Source organism: Aspergillus pseudotamarii (assembly GCF_009193445.1).
Source record: "Aspergillus pseudotamarii strain CBS 117625 unplaced genomic scaffold BDV38scaffold_63, whole genome shotgun sequence".
Lineage (NCBI taxonomy): Eukaryota > Fungi > Ascomycota > Eurotiomycetes > Eurotiales > Aspergillaceae > Aspergillus > Aspergillus pseudotamarii.
Window position 1 is genome coordinate 18450 of NW_022475077.1, and position 23228 is coordinate 41677.

The 23228-nt window shown below is 50.8% G+C and overlaps 8 protein-coding genes across 8 annotated transcripts; 4 read left to right on the forward strand and 4 right to left on the reverse strand.

The window, feature by feature from the left end:
• Positions 1 to 62: 62 nt before the first annotated feature.
• BDV38DRAFT_181889 (uncharacterized protein) lies at positions 63 to 914 on the reverse strand. Its single transcript, XM_032052093.1, has one exon. The coding sequence runs from the start codon at positions 713 to 715 to the stop codon at positions 221 to 223; it is 495 nt and encodes a 164-aa protein (XP_031909718.1). The 5' UTR covers positions 716 to 914; the 3' UTR covers positions 63 to 220.
• A 2149-nt stretch (positions 915 to 3063) lies between these two features.
• Positions 3064 to 5189, reverse strand: BDV38DRAFT_181800 (uncharacterized protein). Its single transcript, XM_032052091.1, has 2 exons — positions 4558 to 5189; positions 3064 to 4496 (listed from the first exon to the last, which is right to left on the reverse strand). Exons 1-2 carry the CDS (start codon positions 4846 to 4848, stop codon positions 3231 to 3233), a joined length of 1557 nt encoding a protein of 518 aa, XP_031909719.1. The 5' UTR covers positions 4849 to 5189; the 3' UTR covers positions 3064 to 3230.
• A 766-nt stretch (positions 5190 to 5955) lies between these two features.
• BDV38DRAFT_274109 (uncharacterized protein) lies at positions 5956 to 8053 on the forward strand (the record flags this gene model as incomplete). Its single annotated transcript, XM_032057793.1, has 3 exons — positions 5956 to 6293; positions 6463 to 6766; positions 6827 to 8053. 3 exons carry the CDS (start codon positions 5956 to 5958, stop codon positions 8051 to 8053), a joined length of 1869 nt encoding a protein of 622 aa, XP_031909720.1.
• A 200-nt stretch (positions 8054 to 8253) lies between these two features.
• On the reverse strand, positions 8254 to 11724 carry BDV38DRAFT_286553 (major facilitator superfamily domain-containing protein; the record flags this gene model as incomplete). The annotated part of the gene is made up of 3 exons (XM_032060693.1): positions 8254 to 9966; positions 10110 to 10359; positions 10415 to 11724. The coding sequence occupies 3 exons, from the start codon at positions 11722 to 11724 to the stop codon at positions 8254 to 8256; spliced, it is 3273 nt and encodes a 1090-aa protein (XP_031909721.1).
• A 1131-nt stretch (positions 11725 to 12855) lies between these two features.
• On the forward strand, positions 12856 to 15407 carry BDV38DRAFT_257621 (uncharacterized protein). The gene is made up of 2 exons (XM_032055631.1): positions 12856 to 13276; positions 13388 to 15407. Exons 1-2 carry the CDS (start codon positions 13242 to 13244, stop codon positions 15216 to 15218), a joined length of 1866 nt encoding a protein of 621 aa, XP_031909722.1. The 5' UTR covers positions 12856 to 13241; the 3' UTR covers positions 15219 to 15407.
• BDV38DRAFT_257623 (GNAT family N-acetyltransferase) lies at positions 15274 to 16560 on the reverse strand. Its single transcript, XM_032055632.1, has one exon. The coding sequence runs from the start codon at positions 16202 to 16204 to the stop codon at positions 15746 to 15748; it is 459 nt and encodes a 152-aa protein (XP_031909723.1). The 5' UTR covers positions 16205 to 16560; the 3' UTR covers positions 15274 to 15745.
• Positions 16561 to 18605: 2045 nt separating this feature from the next.
• On the forward strand, positions 18606 to 19022 carry BDV38DRAFT_286556 (uncharacterized protein; the record flags this gene model as incomplete). The annotated part of the gene is made up of 1 exon (XM_032060694.1): positions 18606 to 19022. The coding sequence occupies one exon, from the start codon at positions 18606 to 18608 to the stop codon at positions 19020 to 19022; it is 417 nt and encodes a 138-aa protein (XP_031909724.1).
• A 1814-nt stretch (positions 19023 to 20836) lies between these two features.
• On the forward strand, positions 20837 to 23039 carry BDV38DRAFT_286557 (putative 5'-nucleotidase; the record flags this gene model as incomplete). The annotated part of the gene is made up of 3 exons (XM_032060695.1): positions 20837 to 21217; positions 21299 to 21492; positions 21548 to 23039. The coding sequence occupies 3 exons, from the start codon at positions 20837 to 20839 to the stop codon at positions 23037 to 23039; spliced, it is 2067 nt and encodes a 688-aa protein (XP_031909725.1).
• Positions 23040 to 23228: the final 189 nt, after the last annotated feature.

The following is a 23228-nucleotide window of genomic DNA, read 5'->3' on the forward strand; positions in this document are numbered from 1 at the left end:
ATTTTGAGAGCAATGGAACATCGAGGCCCCTGATCAGCAGATTTCGTATACATGAATGGACTGGAACGGTCGAAGGATCAATGGATTCCCCACCAGTCATAGTAAATTTTATTAATGGTTCAGCTCAGCTTTGGTTGGAGTACGAAGGGTAAAACCACCAGCGGTACACCATGTGGGCCGAGGTCCATAAACCCAACGCCGCGGGCCGCAACCACTGGCATCATTGGGCCACCAGCTGCATTTCCTCGCTCTTAGTTGGTTGCCAAGTCGTGTCTGGGCGATTGAGATCCCTTATTTGGGTCAACTGCACGGGACATTTTTCCTTTGACATCGAGAAGTTGCACTTAGGGTTCTGGCTCCCAAGTGCCCATCTCAGCACGAGCCAATAGGGGCGCATTGGCAACTTCATTATAGTGACCATAATTATTGCCTCGGTTTCTAAATATATCGCAAGAGGTCTTCTGAAAGGCATTGTTTCTAACAGAATACTCCGTACAACATCACCAGTTATGCATCCTGGGCACAACGGTGGGTGGATTCCAAGCCGAAAGGGGTAGCATAAGTGCAAGTAAAACGTACTATGTAAATTCATACAGACCTTGTGTGGGAATTCGCTCGTTCCCCACGGACGAAGAGATTTCTCAGGGTCCAGGGAACCGAATTTAGGAGATGTGGAGCTGAACACGCAGGGACGATGTGGTATCCACACCAGCATCAGTGGGTATGACCTAATATACAATCGCAGTCTACCCAACCATATGCTCGTAGGTTGATTAAGCCATGTGCCGTCGTCTCATCTTGTAACTAGGATAACGACTTAGCGTGAACCATACAAAACCTCTTATGCCGTTCTATACCGTGTGTGCTTCGTCTAGCACAGGCACGGCAGAGACCCAATTGGGTCCCTCAACATGTACTAATTTTGAATCCTTCATAGAACTTTCGCCCTCGTGTAAGCTTTTCACTATGCCGAGTACTGGCAGAGTCACGACAGAGGAGACCCTCACAAGATGCGAGGCTACTGTGTGATACGTACATGGATTGGCGCTGATTATAGCCGTCTTTCCTTGGGTATATGACAACCGTTTCCTTCAACGGTTAATGGTCCATTAAATGGGTTCACTTCACTCGGTCCGAATTTGGCCAATCCATGTATTTCATTTTCCTAAATTCTCTCGGATTGTTCCCCTCTCTGCTTGTCCCGACAGATCCCCACCCTGGACAGAAGAGCTTTGGGGTACTGCAGGTTTGACTTCTCGATATTCCACATTTCCCACACTGGTCAATTATTATTCTCGAAGCAATTCTGCGTCCCAACTTCAAATGATCCATACCGTTCTTCCCCGAACCGACCCGGTCAAGACGATCGGTAATATGCTCAACATAACCTAGATCAGCGACAGCACCAGCCGGCGAAGCCGAACCTCTCCAGCGCTCAATCAGACCATCGACTCACTAGGTTAGGACAAAACCGCTAGTGCGATTGTCCGGATCAAGCTGTACAGTTGCACAAAGCAGGACCATCCAGGTCTAAACGGCCATAAAGTTGGGATATTTGCGGGGGTTGTTGATCCATATTGGCCAACATGGGTTTTCCGAGGGTAGGGCAGAAACCTTGTTTGATTTATGCGCGAATCGAATGTATGCATGAACCTCAGCATTACCAATAGGGTTATGTAGCTCACCAATAGCTTCACGCAGGTACGAGACGAACCGCGGTAAAGAACGTTAGCCCACTCAAAATACGTGCAGCGATTTAAAGTAACCCCTTCGGGCCCGAACACCTTTTTGCCATCCGTCAATTCCGAAAGTCAATTATTGACATGACGTCTCCTCGACTCTCAATCTCAATTCCTCGGCCGAATGTTATGGAAACATCCCCATCGTTGCGAGTCACATTTGTCCTTCGATCTCCAGAACTGATATGAGGCCGTCCTGTCGTTCGGGGCCTCTTGGCAATGGTGAGGTGATTGCATGAGATGGCAGTCCTTTGAATCACACATCCAATCGCTGGTTATTTTGATCATTCTGAGGGGACTTGATCCACACAGTATTTTGCAAGCCTCCCATAGTAGAGAACCTTTCATTGAGTCTCGACATGAGCTAGTTCGTACATGACGTTTTCCACTGATCCTCACGCTTCAAATTACTCGTCTGGGGCAATGGGGATGCACTCCACTTCTGTCAACATGCTCATTCCAATCATTTCTATCCCTCGGCACTTCCCTTCAAGCAATGAAGTGTGACCCTCCCGGCAAATGAATCCTTCAGACCCCATGGGCAAGCCTGCCAAGCTGACCGATTTCCGGTCTGGAATGTTCTGCTGTGCTGGTCGTCAAACTATTATTATGACTGGCACCACATCTACAACACCCTGGAAGGACACGTGCTACTCTATGCCCCAGACCACAGGCTACAGAGTCTTGATCAGCCCTTGCGTAGAGCACTTCAACTGACGTCAGATCCGTTCAATTGTCTTCTCGATAGTCGAGAACGTCGCTCGATATTGTATGAGCTGTAGCTGGGTTGCTTTTCCTAACGCAAGAAAAGCACCCAGGGAGAAACTCTGGTTCTGGAACGCTGGTTAATATCCATCTACTTCTGCCGAAGCCTCTGAATCGCCGGATCTAGGGGTGTCTGTTCTGGGGATCCAACTATGATTCTCCGACATTGCGATGAATGCTCGCGTTACCCGATCCTACTACCTTTGGCGATGTGTTATATACATCGCAGAGACGGTGTTCCTTGTCCATATCCCTGAGTATCGTGACTGTAGAAAGTTGTTGCATCCGTGCTTAGCTATAGCTAAAGGCGTAGTGTTAGAACAGGCTGGGTTGAAAGTGAGCAGGTAAGCCTTTCTGAGCACACTTGATCTACACGCAATGTAGCTGCACATGGCTGATCTGGATTACAGGGCGCTAGCATGGCCAGCGGTTGCATAGTGACTTTGAATATCAATGTTCATTCATTAAAATGCTTGCTCCAAGCCTTAGAACATGCTTCAACTATGTAAATAGACATGACTTCATTAATCATCCATACGTCGTGTCAACCAATTTTTAGGTCACGGCGTTACCGCGAGCCACGAGATGCGAGAAGAAAGTGCGGATATTAGTTCCATTGGCTCAAATGCACCGACCGGGCACAGTTCGAGTGCCACTGTTCAAATCAGAGAGGGTGGAAGACATTCGTCCATTCAGCAACCCTCTTCAGGCGGCTGAAGAGATGCTTTACCGCTGTTGCTTCAACTGCTTGCGGAACGACTCTTCTTGCCTGACCACCCCCATTGGGAGCGATCGACCAACACCGAACAGTACGAACGGTGCCCACTTCCACCGGAATGGGTTGACCAGGATCACAAACACAAACCAGTAGATCAGTTCGGAGTACGTGAAGAAGTCGAATGCGTTGGTCGGGGAATGCTGCTTCACAAAGCGGGTGAAATCGATCCAAGTCTTCATGCGACCCTCCGTGGGTTGCGTCAGGGGATCCGTCAAGAACATGAGCAAGAAGCGCGTGTAGATGCCAATGTGCATGTTGCCCACGGTTCCAATCGCGTCCACGTAGGTGCTATTGTTGGCGCAAATCTCGGGGTACTTCGGGGGAAACACCTGCAAATACCAGCTGGGTGGACTATACGGCTCTTCAAACGCATCGTCGGGCAAGAAAGATAGTGACGGACGCTTAAAGCCTGTCGCCATGATAATGACATCTCCTGTGACGACGGACTCATGGCCCGGGCCGCCCTTGGGCACCTTCCTGGCGCGGCGGTTGAAAAGGATGCCATTCTCCTTCACGGAGACAATATCTCCGCGCAGCCACCGAGCCTTGCCCTCCCGAATCTTGTCGAAGAGCTCCGAGTTAGCCATTGGCGTTGTCGTGAAGAGACCACCTGAGGGTGCAATATCCTCCAAGTCCCGATAGAAGAACTTGTGCAGGAGCCACTCCGGGATCCACGAAAAGGAGGTCTCCATTCCAAAGATGTTCAATGCCAGCAGGGACTGAACCAGCACGTTTCGGGGGATGATCCACTTATCCGACCGCGACAGGACATCGATTTCCGCCGCTTTCGACTGGACCGCGAACTCCAGGGCCTCAATGGCGCTGGCACCGCCACCGATGATGAGCACCTTTTTCCCTTCCACATCCTTGCCATCCAGTTCCGATGAGTGGTAGATCTTGCCCTTGAATTGCTCCTGGTCGGGCAACGGCGGCATCTTCGGGTCACCACAGACACCAACCGATGCTACCACGCCATCAAAGCGGCCGTACTTCTCTTCGTCATCATTGATGATCCATTTGCCATCCTTCGCCTGCTTCACGGAGGTCACAGGGGTTTCGAATGCCGTGTGCTTCTGCAGACCATAGCGCTTCCACACATCTACGATTTGCTCCCGAATCTCTCCTTGAGTCGGATACGCGTTATCGTATTTCACCGACGGATGAAATCGGTACATAATACTATGAATCTGCAAGGAGGATGTAGAGTTTACTCTCTATGAACTCATTGTATCAGCCATTGTCCGGTAATCTGGGAATCAATGAATACAAACGTACACTCCAGATACCTCCCAGTCCCTTTGCTTTGGAGCGTGCCTCAAAGATTTGTACGTCGAAACCATGACCCACACAGTGAGCTGCCGCCGACACGCCCGTTAACCCAGCACCAATGACTGCCACTCGTTTTTTGGGAAGGCCATTGACGAGTGCAGCGGGTGGTGGCGGGGCAGGAGCGAAGAACCAGTTGATGGCAGCTTGAACTAGGAGATAGAAGAAGGTGAAGGTGCCAACGAAAGGGTGTTTGATGAAGTCCACCCAAGAGGACTGAGATGTCCCTGGCTGAACCATCGTGGCTGGTTTTGCGAATTCAATGAAACTGTCCCGTCAATTTGATGCCCAAGGAAAAGCAGGAACCGATTGTGTGCCAGTTTTCTGTTGATTGTTGTTTGTGTGCAAAGAAGGACAACGAGGGGAGATTTGAGGCCCTTTTTCAATGGCAGCAAGATGCAAAACCATGACGTAGTGGGTGGATCACGTTTGTCGGAAGGTTCTTTTGTATTTTTTTCAATGCATGTGAAAAGGCCACGCAAGGATGCTCAATGGTTTCATCATACGGGAAGAGACCTGGTTCGAATCCATGCTGGCTCCATTACGTTATGTGGCTCCCTCATGCCATTCACATCTTGTGGGGTCTCTCTCTCTCTTTCTCTCTCTCGCTCTTGCTGTGTATAACCTTAACCTGTTTTCTCAGGCATCATCCCTTCCCAGCTGCATCTTATCTTATCGGGGGATTGCCCGATCCCGTTAGCTCCGTCTCTTCCAACCAGTTTCCTTCATACTGACAAGGGACTAAAGAACTATTTTCATGTGTTCTTGGAGTCCAACTTGTTCATATGAAATTCATATATTCTGGCATGGAATCCCTCGTCAAAACGTCACTCGGAGACGGTTGATCCTCATCGATTGACCGGAACACGATCAACCAAGTGCAACTAGTCCACATCACCGACTTCTTACTAGATATGTGATCAATGAGTAGGAATACCAAGTCGGAATTGGGTTGGGTCAATGACACTCGTCAATACTGTATGGACTGTGTTAAAACACAAAGAGCCGTGGATTCTGCCTGGCAAAACGTGACCTGTTCCCGATTGGGTCTAGGGCGGTCGTGGGAAAAGCATCCCGAGGATCCATTCAGAACTGCAAAACGATCATGTAATCTTCAATTTGTGTCGACTCGACCTCCACAGACCAATTCTACCTTGCCACCGTCGTGGTTCATACTCACACTTTGACTATCGAGTGCCGATAACCATGTGCGACTATCGCTAAAGCTGTTTCCTCAACGCGTCGTGTGAACTCCAACGCCCATGACGATTTGCCTTCTCCCACCGGCTGCCATTCCTTGACGCTCGTCCACACCCCCAACCATCTCTCTCGAACCCTTACCCAAAAATGGCCACGCAAGGTGCTCCAGTCCTCGACAGGTTCCTGTCGGGGATCTCAGAGATAATTCGGAATCGCGACGGCTCGAAGCTTCAAGACTTCCTACAGATTGAGCCTCCGTTGTCCGACATTTACCGACAGATGGTCGAGGAGTTACGGCGACAATATCCCAGTGGATCGAAAGAGGCTGATCTCCTGCGCCGATGCGAAGGGCTCGTCCCGCGCACCAAGAACGGCAGCTCATGGGCCGCTTTTCCGACATTCATGAAGCTATATTTCACCTTTCTCCGCGATGTGAATGTCGACAACCTACTCGAAACCTACAACCTGCTGAAAGGGCTGGTGAAGTAAGTCCTTCTGGATGTATCCTTCACCTAAATCCCTCCCTAGCACTACTCTCTATGGGATATTACCGCCATCGAATGTAGTGCTGGGCTCCTGTCGTCCTGGTCGGTTACTGATTGTTTCTGCGGTCGTCTCCGCCCATAGCCAGTCTGTTCTTGCGCTCGGTGACAGTCAATACGGTGTGATCGTGCTGCCGACCGTCCTTTACCTTTCCAAAGTCCTCGCGAAGCTGGCCATGGGCCTCGATCGCCGCCCCGAATTGATCGCACATTTACTGAGAATGGAGGGTCGCTCCGATCAGGACGAGAGCATCGAGAAAGTGACCTTGGTCGAGAAGTCCGCCAATGTCGTCCGGGAAGCATTCATCAAGTGTCTCACGGATCGCAGCGGAACCCCGGGGGTCCATGGCAAACCCGAAGGCAAGCGGGTGGGCATCTATCTCATGGCCAACCTGTGCCTGAAGTTGCTTTTCCAGGTACGGAGCCAGATCGAGACCGCTTCAACCGCTCCATTACACTGACACAGATGGCTCCAGTGCGGGAAACTCCGAAATGCAGAACAGATGTTTTCGAGTATCAGCGCCCAGTCTCCGCCCCTGAAATACTTCCCCGCCTCCCAAAGAGTGACCTATCTTTACTATCTCGGACGATATCTATTTTCCAACAATCTCTTTTACCCCGCCCAGATCGCCCTTCAATCTGCCTACGACCAATGCCATCACCAGGCCCTCAGCCAAAAGCGAGTCATTCTAACATACCTGATACCATGTAACATGATCATGGGTCGTTTTCCTTCACTAGAGTTGCTACAACGGCCGGAGTCAGAAGGCCTATCCGACAAATTCGTTCCGATCTGCCGACTCATCGTTCGCGGCGATTACATTGCCTTCCGAGAGCATCTTGCGCTGGATTCACCAGCCACCGAATGGTTTGCACAGAAGGGCATCTTACTTGCCCTGCGCAATCGGTGCGAAATCCTCGTATGGCGGGCGCTTGCTCGAAAAGTGTTCATCCACGGCGGCTTTCATGGTGAACCCCAAGGCTCCGCCCAGCGCGGACCGCCTCCTTTCCTGTACCTCCACAAACTCGAAACCGCCGTGCGATGGCTCCAATCGCAACATGCGCAGTCCATGCATGGCTCTCTCGGCTTCTCTCCGTCCGGCCAAAACCGCGACGCCCAGGCCGGGCGCAACGAGTTCGGATCGCAATTGGTGTATAAACTACCCGATCACGATTTCGCTGGAGTTAACGAGGTCGATGGACCGGAGTCCAAGCCGGACCCAGACTTGTTGTCCAAATTTGAAGACTTCCTCGTGCCAGACGGATGTTTTGACGTCATGGGACAATGGCAGTCCAATTCACCGGGGGTCTTAGTCGACGGACAGCCCGACGTCGACTACTCTCAGTATGAACTAGACCCCTATACCCACCGAGTCGAGCTAGACGCGGAAACTGATCAAGGAAAGCCAACGCCCATGATGCGAGAGCTTGAATCCGTCCTCGCGTCTCTTCTCACCCAGGGCCTAATGCGCGGCTACTTAACCCACAAGAATCCTCGGTTCGCCATTCCTGGTGCACGCCTGCGCGGCGCCTTGCCGACCGGGTTTCCAAATGTCTGGCAAACTATCTCCGCTCGCGAATCGGAGGATGGCCGGGTCCCTGGTTGGGTCCAACCTCCGCCACCCATGGCGGGTGGTGGTCTGGCAGCAGGCGGAGGTCGTGTCGTGAACCTGTCGGGGGCACGGCCAGTGGGCGTGCAGTAATTTAGGAAGTCCATCCAGAGTCTCGCACGACTGACTCCGTGACGCTTTCGGTGAATAGCACGATGTGATATATTATGATACCATTGATGTCCTTACAATCCCTATCCTGGCTTTGATATTGGCCACCCCATGGATGTTCCCGGAAGACTAGTCTAGAATAAAGATCAGACCGCGGAAAGTAAACGTATCACTTCCCACCCTCAGTCTTTCTTGCTCTTGATCAGGTAGTAGTCACCTCCTCTCCAAGCCTTATATACACCGTATAACCCGCACACCGGCCACGTCTCCCACACCATCCTCTTCGCCCAACCGACCCATCCCTCGGGGCCCCCATGCCCCATGAGACCCAAATTAACGCGCACCTTCTGATATAAATCTGGCAAATACGTCGCATGATATTTCTCCCGCAACGCATCATAGCGTTTCTGATCATAGATCGACCAAAACTCCTCCTCTGTATAGTAGGCATGGGCATACAGCCACTTCTTCCCGCCCAACTCCCGAACCTTGTTCTCCAAGCGCCGATTCTGCGCAACGAACGCCCCGGTATCCGACGCATGGGGGGACGGCGCCCACAATCCAAAGTTCATCAGACAGTCACCGTCATCATCGGGGTCCTCTTCCTTCTGAGATTGATGCGGGCCTGTCTCGGCGCCGCGAGCCATGATTCCCTGCGAATGATGCAGGGGACACAACCAGATCGGATACGCGCCGAAGGTTTCCTTGTCATCGAGCCAAGTGAGAAACTCCCCCGTAGCTTTGTACGGCACCGCCACATCCTGGATGATGTGTTGTTTTGAGAGCCCACTCTCGTGTAAGGCGTGATACATGACTCGGGTGTGCATAAAGGTATCCAGGATATACCGGGTGATGCGATTGAACGGTGTGATGAAGTAGCTGAAGGCGTATCGACCCGTCCAGAATGCGCCCCGATCGTACCGGAAGAGGTAATCTTGAATGGGGACGTAGTGGGTGACCGAGGCGGAGGGTTCGGCATTCGGGCGGTGGATTTTTCGGGTTTGGCGCTGCGCGTGGATGTAGAACCAGGGATCTTGGGCGCGTGTGAAGCGTTGGATGGGGGTTTTGTTGGAGGGCAAGTCGACCAGGCGACCAGCGCAGACGACGATGTGGTCCGGAGCATAGATGATGCCATCCAGGTATTCCGTTTCGGGGTGTGCGGTGGTCTCGCGGAAGACTGTCATCGCTTGGGACATGCTGGAGGTAGAGTGGTAGGTTAGTTCGACGTAGGGTTTTGCTTCGCGACATTGGATCTCGAGCATGGTTACGACGCCGAGGGTTCCGAAGGATGAGGCCGCCGCCCAGAAGAGTTCTTGCTCGTCGGGTACATTTTGCGAAGCTGTGCGGATGTCGCCGTTGGCTAGGACGACCTCGATCCGGTTCACGGTCGCATCGAAGAATCCGTGTCGAAAGGAGCTGCTCTCGCCCGACGTTCCGGAGAAGCCGCCGCCTGCGGTGATGCCAGGAAATTCCATGACGACCAGAGGGATGAGCCCATGAGGTAGGGTGGCCTTGACGAGTTCGTCCATGGGGACGTTAGGCTCAACCAGGATCGTCTTGCGGTCTGTGTCCACGGCCAGAACATGGTTCAACTGCGCGGTGTTGATGGTGTTGGCTGCGCTGTGTTGCGATTGTCGCGTGCTGTTCGTGGAGCCATGGTAAATGCGGAAAGGTTGTTGGCGTTTGTGGAATTGGTGGGCTTGGGCCGCGATAGTGGCGACAGCTATATTGTGAGCTTCCATAGTGCTATCCTGGAGGACGACATAGGTGTCCAGAGCGAAGCGATCCGGAGTGAAGTTTGTACGTACCTTTGGAATGCGGGTGCCTGTTGATGTGTTTTGATCGGGGCTTTTCCCCACTCGGAAAGTCAATGCACGGGTAATGACCTCATTGTTCTTCCAGATTAGATTAGATTAGATACCGGTTGGCATGAAAGCTTCTCGACACGATCTGTACATTGCCTCCTAGTCTATAAATTCTAGTTTTATTGCCAGGTTTATCTGGACCTTCGCGATGCCTGAGAGCGCCTCCAAGATACAAACATGAACAGAATCGACACCACTAGACCCAACCCCGCAAAGCCAATACCCAGGTAGAGAGCTCCTCGATAACCCCGGAGGACATTGCGTCCACCATCGTTCACATTCGACTCCACAGTCCCGGCAAATCCCAGTCCCAGAGAGATGGAGTAGTTCACCGTGGTAGTGACGAGGGATGCAGCGAGGCCTTGATGGTGGTGGGGCATGGAATTGCTGAGGATGAGCGTGCCGGATGGGAAGGACATATCCCTGTCGCAACATGTTAAGACGGTAAATTGGTTGGTTGGAGAGATAGTCAACTTACATGCCCCATGACGTGATAAGGCTGGCTACGAATGCCTGAGCCCAGTAGGTCTGATCCACGGGGACCGTTGCAAAGACGGACAGACCGGCCGTAAAGAAGAGCATCGCGCAAAACATAATGACACTGGGAGGCAGTCGGCCGAGCAGGAATCCTGTCAGCAGAGCCGCGATGGCACCAGACGGAGCCGCGGCAACCCATTTGGCTGTGGCCAACAAAGGAGTGTCACCCTTAATATCCTCCATAAATTGGTAAAAGTAGTAGATAATGATGCCAAAGCTGGACCACCCGGCAGCGATACATCCCAGCACCCACGCCAGGTCACCGGTTAAGACTGAGTTTGGCAGCAGCGGGCATTGGGCAATGCGTTCGATCCACAGGAAGCCGCCAAAGATGATAACGCCAACGATGAGCAGCACGTAGGTGTACGGTGTGGTCCATCCGACCAACGCAGCCTGGTTCCATGCAAAATTGATCAGCACGAGGGCAACGATACCGGCCACTGCTCCAAGCAGGTCTAGTCGTGCCCAAAGCGGGAGGTCCTTCTGGAAATGAGGTCGCGGCGTGTGCGGAATGACCAAAACACCCAGCACAGCAAAGGCAAGGCACACCATGCCCTGGACCCAGTATGCCCATGGCCACCACACCATTTGTGCCAAGATTGAGGAGAACACGCCCCCGACGATAAACCCGCTCGGCGCGGTGGCTCCAAAGAAGCTGAAGATCATCTCTTTGCGCAAGCCCGGTGGGTATGCGCGCCCGAGGATAGCAATCGCATTCGGGAGTAACATGGCGGGCCCCATTCCTTGAAATGCGCGGCAGCAGTCGAAGAAGATTTGATTCGACCAAACACTGAAGCCCGCCAGCAAAGACCACAGACCGAACCAAGCGAAACCGATAATGAACATCAACCGATGACCGAAGAGGTCGCCGAGCCGACCGCAGACTAAGATAAAAGTGCCGACGGTCAGACTGTACGCCGCCGCAAACCAGCTCAATTCGCCCGGAATGGACGTCTGGAAGCTCTTGCCGATGATATACACCGGGGCGATCGAGATGCACAGGCCCGCTTGCGTCATGAATTGAGCCATGCAGACGACCACTATGAAAAGAATCTCTCGCCACGGCTCTTTCGGCGGTATTACAGCGGACAGAGTGGTCTCAGTGCGCGTCAGTGCTTCGGGATCATCATTGGGGTACTTTGACAGTTTCCCATTCAGCTCACCAGGGCTAATGTCGGATCTCGACGTGGACGGAGAGGGTGTGGCATTGTACTTATCAGACTTCTTCATGTTGGTTCCAGCGGTTCCCATAACGTCCCGGTATATCAGTCCCTTGATGGAGATTCAACGGGAAACGGAGTCCAGCACGTCGGGGGTGACGTCTTTTATATCTGCCATGATCGAGACAATTCATGGAGAATGACCCCTTAACGTATTAGTGATATCCACTAAATTCTCTCATCGGCCTTGCCTGGTACTAATCAGCGAGCGCGTTCAATCCGGTTTACCATAGGGTGATTTGATAGTTTCGCTCTTGTCATTTGTTGCGTACCAGGGATCCGCTCCATTCCCGTCGGATTCGATGTCCGCGTCCCGACGGGACATGGCTCGGAATTGATCGACACTGATGGATAGACACGGGAGTTGCGAAGACTGGATTAAGAGGATTCATAAAGAAGGTTCTTAGTAGCGGAAAGAAAGAAAGGAAAAGGTATTGCAAAATGGCGTTGTTCTGGTAAATTGAAGTTCAGTTAGTCTTTCACACCGGCATCCGCTGTGCGCATATATATATCTCTCTGTCTCGAATGAATTAAATTGGTCTATTATGGTTGGAGTCCTCATCAGAATGAATACTATTCAAGTCATGATTAATAAACCAGGACGGTATCTTTCGTCGCGAAGAATACCTTGATCTGAGGTTAGTCCATTATGAATTTAATGGTTCAATGACTCTTTTCCAAGTTCAAGGCTGTTGACACCTGATGCACGATGGATGCCGGACACGTGATCCTACGCCTAAGGCAGCCGACTGGGAGTATTGTACATACTACTAGTAGTACGTCCAGAGTACCTTGTACCTAGATTCCTGCACGAAAACCTCCGACCCCCGGCTCTAGGGGATGCCTGCAGATGAGGAATTAAGGTTATAGGATTACCTACTAGTCGAGACCCCAAATGCACCTAAAGGGTGCGTCCCGGACTTCTTATCCGCCTTTGGGGTTGATAAGTCACCCGAGGACGAGTTGTGCACTCGAAACCTTAAATAATCTCCGCATTAGGGAGACATTAGAATACATAATCATCCCAATCAGGTTAGCTTCTTGACCTGCCCCGATGACCTCATCCGGTTACATAACCCAAATCACATGCTGGCTGTCAAAGAGAGAAACCAAAACCAAAAAAAAAAAAAAAAAGAAAAACAGAAAAGTCAAGCTGGTTGCCGTTCGACAGGGCATGACAGGGAAGGCCAAACAGATGTGATATGCGTTGTCTGCAGCATGTCTGCTTCAACTCCTTGCGTCCGCTGATCTCTCTCTCGTATTTGTTGTTTCCTCCCTTCACAAAAATTATATACGACGGCGTGAAGCGGTTATAGACGACTATTGATTGATCCATTCTTCATTCTTCCCCTTTTTACCCCGCCGGAGGTTCGAAACATCCAACGAGTCACAACTCCACTGCTGCCTTGACTTGGCTGTTCAGTCGCTTCGCTTGCCAGTACAGACCTACATTTTCCTTTCTCATTTCTTCTCTTTTCCCTCTCTCTCCGTCTTGCTCTTCAGTCGGGTTTACGACCGCGCTACATTTGACATCCGACACTTCACACTATGGGGAAACCCCCCGCCGCGATCGTTATTGCGAGGTACGTCTTAAATGACTTTCGACATTTTTGTTCTGGACTTGCTTTTGCACCCTTCATTCTCTCTGTCTTTCTATGTTAACGAAAACTTGCTGACCGGTAGTGATATATTAGACATGGTGCCCGTCTCGATGCCGCCGATAAGAACTGGCATCTGACGTCTCCAACCCCCTACGATCCTCCGCTTTCTTATGGCGGTTGGCTTCAATCCCGTGCGCTGGGGGCTCGTATCGTCAATGTTTTACAGTCTCTGGACCTCACCCAGGAAATCGATGGCGAGACGTTGCCGTCGTTTCGCCCACGACCTTCCAAGCGAAAGCGTCGAATCGTGATTCATTCCTCGCCCTATCTTCGGTGTCTACAAACCTCGATCGCTATCAGTTCCGGGATCAGCCAGCACTATCCTGATAGTACAGGACCAGGCCCGAGTCAGCCAAATGGGTTCCTGTCCGCCCCCATCATGTCGCCAGCACAGGAGCCGATCACTGGCGCAGTGACCAGTGCCTCTGCAGCTCCCGGTGATCAGCGATGTCTTCTGCGCGTCGACGCCTTTCTCGGCGAATGGCTATGCCCAGACTATTTCGATGAGATTACCCCGCCCCCTAAGTCAGAGAGGTTGATTGCCGCCGCCAAGGCCGAACTATTACGCCGGGACAGCATCGTACCGGAAGCCGATACCAAACCTCCCACGGGCTTTTTCCCGGGTGGCTGGGGCAGCCTTGGCAACAAACCCCTGTCTCCCCCTATTGAAGAGGAGGATCACAAGGCCTATTCCGGGTACACGTCAAACGAGCGTCGGGAGGGACAGAGACACCGGGCCGGCAGTTGTGACACCCTACGGTCCGCAGACACCCCACGCACCCGGAGGTTGCTCAGCAAAATCAACACTAACCTCCCGCCTATCCCCGATGGGGCGTACATGCCCCCGACGCCGAGCTATGCCATCTCGCCGTCCGAACCGATTCCCACTGGGTATGTCACGCACGCTCGGGATGCTTGTGTGAGGATCGACTATCCGTGGGATAGCATGCGAGACCCGCCGAATTGGGGAAATGGGGGTGAGTACGGCGAAGAGTGGAGTACGATGCACACCCGCTTTCATAACGGACTGGAGCGGATGATCGGCTGGTATCAGGAGCACGATGCATCCCTTCCCTCCGGTCGGCGTCGGCGTCACTCGCAATTATCCTTGTCCGAGACCGCAGAGGAGTCGAAGATACCGGACGACGAGGACGAGCCCACCGACACGATCCTGGTAATCGTCACTCATGGGGCAGGCTGCAATGCGCTCATCGGAGCCATCACTGGCGAGCCCGCCCTCGTGGACATCAATACTGCGTCCCTCACCCTGGCAGTCCCGAAGGACCGTGTGGCTGTCCCAGAGAAATTGGACGCGATCGGCGGACCCGTCGTGCCGTATCGTCCCGCGAACGAGCGGGCCGGGTTGCGCGATTACAAGCTACAGCTGGTGGCTTCGACCGACCATTTACGACCGGTCTCAAACGTCTCGACGTCCGTTCTCCCGTCGCCTAGTACTTTAACTTCTCCATCGTCCGCGTACCGTCCACGATTCTCGACCCGCCCGTCGTTACCGCAGGGCGGGTTCGTGATCGGCCCTTCTGCTTTGTCCGGACCGGGCACCGGTTCGTGGACATTTTCACGACCTTCCACCGCTCCTCGCAGTGCCAGTGGCCTGTGGGGCTCCAACTCCATCTCGGCCGGGGACGCGGCGGACGATATAATCCCCAACTTCGGTGATTCCTGGTCGGGTTCCAATGGGACTAGCAACAATGACCACCACTCCGGCAAGAAGCCGGAAGAGTCGTCAGATTGGACGCCCCAGCTTCCCCAGAGGACGCTCTCCCAACGAGGGCTCTGGGGAAGTGGGCCTTCGAAGGAGCCCCATGTCAAGCGGCGCTGGACGGTGACCGAACGACGAGTTTAACCAGGGTAGATTAGACCATGCGCGGAATACCTTTCTCATCTTCTGTTTCACACATTTAGCGGACTCGTCCCCCTTGGTTTCCCTATTCCCTTTCCCCCTTTTTCCTTTTTCTTTTTCTTTTTCTTTTTTTCTTTTTTTTTCCTTTTCGGTTATTCGGCGAGGCGTTTCTGGGATCATAGCGAATCTGAGCGTTTAACGACTGCATGAAAAATCCTAGTATGCTATGACTTTGAGCGATCGGGATCTTTGACCCATCTGAGCACATCTACTCAACTCTGGAAATGTACAACAATATTAATGCCACTCCACCTAGGTACCCTCGGCTCGCTGTCTTTGATACACCCGTAGGTAGTTTGTGTATATCGGAGGTAACTGAATATACAGATCCACTCTAATCAAGGTGTATTCGTGATTCCCCCTCTTAATAGCCGACGGAACATTTGCTTCCGTCAATCTGACCGTGGAAATAACTGTCGAGCATGTATGGCATGCTTGCCATCAAACCTGATCAGTAAGAATCATATCAATCAATGCAACACCTTCACCATGTACACTCTCCGCAGCCCATTCTCCCACCCCCGATGTGTCTCCACATACCCCAATCTCTCGTAAATTCCCAGATTCTCCACCATCTTCTCATTCGTATACAATCTGATGCGTTCAAACCCGCACGCTCTCGCCGTCTCCTCCGCAAACCCCATCAACCTTTTCCCCAACCCTACCCCCTGGGCCGCCGGCGCAACAGCCACATTATCCAGTAACATCGTCCCCTCCTCCGGAATCAGCACCAGAATCCCACTCATTACCCCATCCTTCTCCACCACATACACTCGCCCGGCGTCGATCAGCGCCCCATAATCCTCAAGCATGGGGCCGGGTTTTCGGCCGATCCGTTCAATGTAGGGGGTGTAAGCTTTGTTGACCAAGGTTGCAATAGTGAGTTTATCGGAGGCAGTTGCGAGCCGGGGTTTGAAATCCAGAGCCATTTTCCTTTTTTGCTTTCCCCGATGGTTCTCCAAGGGAAAGAAGAAGAAGGGGTGGAGGTTGTTGAGGTTGAGATTGATTTGGTTAGAGTTTGATATTGTATATATTTACCCCCGTACTCAGTACCTTGTGTAGGGCTTTCTTTTCTTTTCTTTTTTTTTTGTTACTTTTTCCCGATGAGAACCTGGTGATCATCAGGAAAATGAGGAAGTAATACACCAATGATGGAATTTGGTATCGGATGTCTTGTTGAATCTTGAATGTAACTTTGGCTTTTAATGGATATGTAGGTACGTACTGATTAGTAGGGCTCTATCAGACCCGTGACTGGGGTGTGAGAGTACACAGTAGTGGCAGGCGTGGGTGGAAGTTGTCGTTGATTGATATTGAGGAGGAAAAGGCGGATCTTACTAGTCATCGGGTGGTTGGGATGGTCATGTGTCATGAGACTAAAGATACAAACTAGTTTGTTGGTAGCTTTGGTTTTCAACTTTCGGGTTGGATTTCATGGCATTTTGAATTCATAGTCCTATTTACGAGGTGATTTAATGTGTAGGATTAGGGTTAGGCGGGCCAGTGGTAACACTGCAGTGAGAGAATGCCCTGAGTCTCAGGTAACACCGAGTCTGGAAGGAGAAGCACCACCAGATTGGCAATCATATCATCCGTGCAAGGAATTTCAATGCCGAGTTTATTACTCTAAGGAAAACAGTGGGCAGACGCCTGGATACCCTCACAATTCATTGATACATCGTAGTTCTAATGTTTCCACAAGAGTCTTATTCTTGATTGATATGTGATACGCATGTCTGATGAGATCTGATCAACATACCTAAACGCTTCTACTTGTAGGACACCTTTGAAGTAGCTATGAAGATGTGCAACTGAATTTGAAGGTCATTCAACGAGAACAAGAAGTTTATCGCCGTTTTGGCTTTGGTGGGAGAGAATACATCGATAAAGTTGTCTATGTTCTACGGAGAATGAATGAGCTGATTGACCACAAAGCGCATCCCTTCCCATCCTGATGGTTTCTGGTTGCGGTCGCAGAGGGAGCGTTCCAGAATGCATAGAGTGCATACTGGATACCCAGTTATTTCACGATAATAATAATTGGTTCAGTCTCTCCAGATAGCTATCACGATAACAACCTCAATATTCTAACAATTTCCCGTGGAGTGCTCGGCCTATACCATCTACCTTTCACAAATCATGTACCATACCCTTAGTAGAGCACTATCCTCTGGTAATAAGGACCTTTATCTGCTCCATTTGCGCGAAATAGAATTCTGTAGACTATCATAACATGACTGTAGGCTGTGTCTCTCGCTAACATAAGATACTGATGATTAACCATACACGACATTGCCGATAATGAGAAGTCCGATGTTACACTCGCCCCAGTGTCAGTATTAGCTAATCAACTCAGCAGAAGGGATTCCACAAGAGCTGAAATCCGGATCTCACGTTAAACAGGCCGAAATAGATGGTTGGGAGCAAAGTTTGATGGACAAATGCGGAAAACCGAAGTGGGAGTCATGACGTAGATTGAACTCCTACGAACACCAACTATTCCAATCTATTGGGATTGATTCCAAGTAGATCGTTGAGCTACTCCAACTCATGCGATTTCTACATTGTTTTGATCTCCTCGAAGAAGCGCCAGCGATTTTATAATCCCAACTACAATGCGGTCATCATTTTTGATTCTGGCTACTGCGCTGCTACCGTCTATCTGCCTTTGCACGACTCGTGAGCGAAGCGGTACGCATTGCTCCAAACACTATCAATGTAAATGGACTAATATATACTAGGGTACTCCGTACAGTGAACCTAATGGGAATGGCTACAAGCAATGGGCAAAGATTGATGGTCGATGCCGACGACTGAATCCTCGTCTGTAAGGTTCAAATAACCTTAGCAGCCTTAGCAGCATGGCTTCTATTACTGAAATAATGCTGGCTAGAGCCGAAAATATAGGGTCCCTCTATATTGGAGAGGACACTTCTTGTGATCTTTAATTCGAGTTCAAAGTCATATGTCATCGCGAGGGGACGCATTCCACCTTATAGACGAGTAAGCGTTCAAGTGGAGCGAGTACAAATATGTCTTGAAGTCACCAAGTTCTAGAATCTTTTAAGTAGAATGGTTTGGATCCTTAACCACGGAAAGTAATGATTTTGAAACCTAGTTGCCGCAACCTTGACCATTTAGCTCCAAGCTTTCCGGTTGCAGTAATGTTGAAGTTCAAGTCGAAGTGCTTTATGTCATAAGTCGTCACGGCAGAGTACACCAAATCAATCTATGTTAGCGGACTCCGGACTATAAAATGTGGTATAAAGAATCGGAAAATCATGAATTCTCAATCTTGGTCTGTCTTCCAACCACTATCCTTAACCAAAGATGAAGTCTTTCACATCTCTTCTCGTTCTCTTCAGCGTCTCCGCCCCTGTTTTCTCCTCTCTGCTATCACCTATCGACGTCCGGAGCGAAGACGTAATCGTGCAGCTCGCGAACGACTGGACAGGCGCTAATGCCAATGCTACTATCTCGCCTGACGGTTCAAAGCACGCCATCCAGAAGCTCTGGGGTAAATCTGACCTCGTTGGAGAAGACGGTGAAGTTTACGCGACAAGTGCATCACTCGTGAAGTTCGAACAAGGGACAGCATGTCGTATTGTAAAGCAGCCAAACGTGAACGTTATTATGCACTCGCAAACGACCTGGGTATTCTTGGATCGCGGGGCATGGGTGAAGTTGGACAACGCGATTTTACAGTGCGTTGATGTTAATCAGACTCCTTATACAGGTGATCTGTAGGCGCACTTACAAGAGAGGTCCTCATGTGGTATACACGGTATGCTGTTTTCCGCAGCCCTTGATGTGGTTCAATGTAGGCCAGCCTGCTTTCTGAAAAATATGTGTCTCCATACTAGCTTTCCATTCAGTGTCAACACCTATAGTCCATAATTCGTATTTGGTTAAATAGTGGCACATGGAGTTTATTGATGTGAGTATGTCTGTGCCGTCGCATTCACTGTCGATAGCATAAGTCTTACTATACAACCGCTAGAATAAGGAGTAAATTGTTCCCTGCATTATTCATCGTATCTATAGGCTGGAGCCTAAATTGGAATAGACTCTATTTGGACGATTAATACGAATGTCAGGAAATAGATTGTAATCCTGACAGGTGGTTTCAAAGCCCGCACCTTGGGTTCTTAATATCTTAGATCTTCTATATATTCGTACGACATCATCGGAAGGTTCAAAGGTTACAGTTACCACTGCCATGACGCATGAGACAATACGAGGCGTCCGTCCTCTCTTGCGACTGATTTCGGACAGATCTGAGACGTTGTTCTTTGACTTATGTCTGAAGCTGGGATGTGGCTCAGAGTGAAACATATATAAGAGTAGCGAGTCATACTGATGTATGTTATGCCCTTTGGAGTTGCAATCAATCAAAAATCTTATTGCTTGAACTCTGCAACACCTTCAACTATACATCGCCATCTAGCAACGCTACATACAATGGACAGAAATAGCTTGATTGAGAAATACAAGGCAGTTCACTCTTTCCAAGCTTTGTTGATACCCAGTCTTATCTTATAACAGAACAGTGCAAACGTTGATATGGTTGACATATTTATAAGAACATTTGAAGATTATATATGGAGTACACAGTGGACCTTCCCCAATACTCCGCTGATGCATTTCTCTGACAGGACAAGGACATCAACGGTGAGGCGAGCTGTGGGAAACCTTACGTCGATCTAATGTATTTGTATTAGGGACGATGAATGCGGATGAATACCGAACCATGGCAAGGGAGGTTTTCGAGGAGACCTAAGTGATCAAACAATCCAATGGTCCTTTCAAAATGTAGATAGAGATCATGATGGCCGGCTCTCTTTTTACGGTAAGTGCCAACCCAATGGAGGTATCCTTCAAAGTCAGGTTTTAATCAATTCTGTACGGATAGCTCTAAATAGAGTATACAGACGGCTGCATGAACCTGGAATAAGCTGTAAAGTGTTGGGGAAGAGTGGCATGGCCTCGCTGTTCTTGCCGCTATTCGTGTGGTAGACTGTGTTACAGCTTACTAAATCATAAACATTCATAGTGTATATAGAAAGATGCCTAGGTAAAGGATATACACATCAATAAGTGAGGATCCGAGCCTACGAAATTAATGGACAAAGGGCACAATACAGACTAGATAGGCTCTAAGCACGACAGTCTCTCTAGCTGGAAGCCCTTCTTGATGCTCAGTCACTGCGGGTTGCACTCTCTCAAATGATGACATCTTCTAGATCCACTTTGTCCTTGGTTTATTAGATTATCAACTACTCCGTATGGCTATAAAAGATGAGGGCTTTCCCCCCCTCCTAATCACTACCAATGATCCACACGGACGGGGTGGGGATCCCGTAGGTAATCGTCCGTGGTTGATTGGCTCGGACCATCGAGGGGGATCCACGGTGGCTCCGGTGCCTGCATGCCTGGGGTGTCCACTGCGCTGGTCACCGCTGGTGTCAAGTGATCCAAACCCCTCCTCCTCCGTCTTGCTTCCCCCGACTTGTTCTTCATCCCTCTTGATTCACTCGGTCGCTTTCTTCCTCCTTGTCAGAATGTCTGCCGTGGAAAACGACGGACTCACCATCACTCATTCTTCCGAACGAACCGGAACCCCCGATCTTCGTCTCATCCATTACAATGATGTTTACCACGTGGAGTATGCCGATCCCCCTCGCTCTGTGCATCCGTCACGACAGTTCACTAACCAATATCCGGAATCCAGGCCAGGGTCTGCGGAGCCAGTCGGTGGTGCTCCTCGATTCCAGTCAGTGATCAATCATTACCGTTCGGATCCCCGATTCGCCGGACAACCAGACGTCCTCACCTTTTTCTCCGGAGATGCTTTCAACCCAAGCCTCGAAAGCACGGTCACCAAGGGGCGCCATATGGTTCCTTTTCTGAATAAGGCAGGCACAGATGTCGCATGTGTTGGGGTATGTTTGCTGGTGTACGGGGAGAGTGTCCTATGCAAAGTACGATATGGATAATGCAGGTCTGACGTGTATGTGAGATAGAACCATGACCTTGATTTCGGTGTTGCGCAGCTGCGTCATCTGCGTAGCCAGTGTCAATTCCCATGGTTACTGGCCAATGTCCTTGATCCAGCCCTAGGAGAGGATATCCCCATTGCGAACTGTGAGCGAACCCGGATGTTGACCGCGTCGAACGGGCTCAAGGTGGGCGTGATCGGTCTGGGGGAGAGAGAATGGTAGGTTGTCCCAAACTTTTATATATGCTAAATGTCCAATTCTCACGTATTCAAGGCTAGGAACTATCAACTCCCTTCCCCCAGACTTGATCTACAAATCTGCTGCCCAAACCGCTCTCGAACTTGTCCCTCGTCTCCGTGAACAAGGCGCCGATATCATTGTCGCTGTCACCCACCAACGTGAACCGAACGACTACAAATTGGCAGAGAGGCTTCCACCGGGCTTCATTGATATCATTCTGGGAGGTCACGATCATTACTACGCACATGCTATCGTCAACGGGATTCAAGTTCTGCGCTCCGGGACAGACTTTAAACAGCTTAGCTACATCGAAGCGTGGCGGAAAACGGATGGACCAGGATGGGACTTCAGCATAGTACGGCGCGATATGGTCCGATCAATTCCAGAAGACCCAGCGACCGTGGCGCTGGTAGCCAAGCTAACATCCAGCTTGAAATCCAAGCTGGAGAAACCCATCGGCTACACTGTCCGGCCGCTAGACTCCCGATTTTCCACCGTCCGCCAGAGAGAGTCGAATCTAGGGAACTTTGTGTGCGACCTGATGCGATTTTACTATGCGGCTGATTGCGCCATGATGGCTGGTGGTACCATCCGCGGTGACCAAATTTATCCGCCGGGTATTTTGCGACTGAAAGATATCTTGAATTGTTTCCCTTTCGAAGATCCGATTGTCTTGCTCCGGGTCCAAGGACGAGCTCTGATGGACGCCCTTGAGAACGGTGTGAGCCAGTTGCCCGCCCTGGAGGGTCGATTTCCACAGGTGTCAAACATTGCATTCAGTTACAATCCATCTGCTCCGCCCGGCTCGCGTATCAACTGGGCGAAGATCGGAGGACACCCGATCGAGTACGACCGGACATACTCCCTTGCCACGCGAGGGTACATGGGCCGTGGAAAGGACGGCTTCGCGTCGTTGCTGGTACAGTCTGCTGGCGGCGAGGTAGAGGAGGTTGTCGACGAGGAAAGCGGAATCTTGGTCAGCACCCTCCTTCGTCAGTATTTCCTGAGCTTGAAGGTGGTGGGTAGGTGGCAACGCTGGAGTAAGAGCTTGGCACGTCACTGGGGCACCGTGCACCAGAACCTCCACTGCAATGGCTGGCTGAAGCCACCATCTGGCCAAGCCTCCCCGGTAACTGAGAAGGCTCCGGTACGGCCCCTGCGACCGACCCTCCAACGGACCAAACAATATCATTACTACGGCCGCTTTCAGGAGATTGACACGGAAGGGGGTCCGGAGACAGAGGCCGAGAGTAATGAGGACATGGATTCTGATTCCGACTCGGATCCAGAAATCTTGACTTCTCCGCAGCCCACTACGAACTATGTGACACTGCCTGCGCAATCTGCAGCAGAGGAAGAGCACCGACTTCGACTAGCGCGACGCGTCGTGCGTAAATGGATGCAGAAGGCTGGATTCCAGTCGACCACGTTGAACGGCACTGACGATGCTGGTTTTACCCCGACATGGACTCCGGGTATCTCCCCGCGTCTCGAGGGACGCATTGTGATAGAAGACACACGGTAGATTCATGATAGACCACGAGATTTAGACGATTTTCGATATGATTTATGATAGAACATGCTTTCAGATACAATGTCTCACATGGAAGCATTTTGACGGGCAATGGAATTTTATCATGTTGGTTTGCTTCTCTGCTATCAACTAAGACGCATCTATAGAGTACCCTGCTCGTAGATATTATCGCCTTGACCC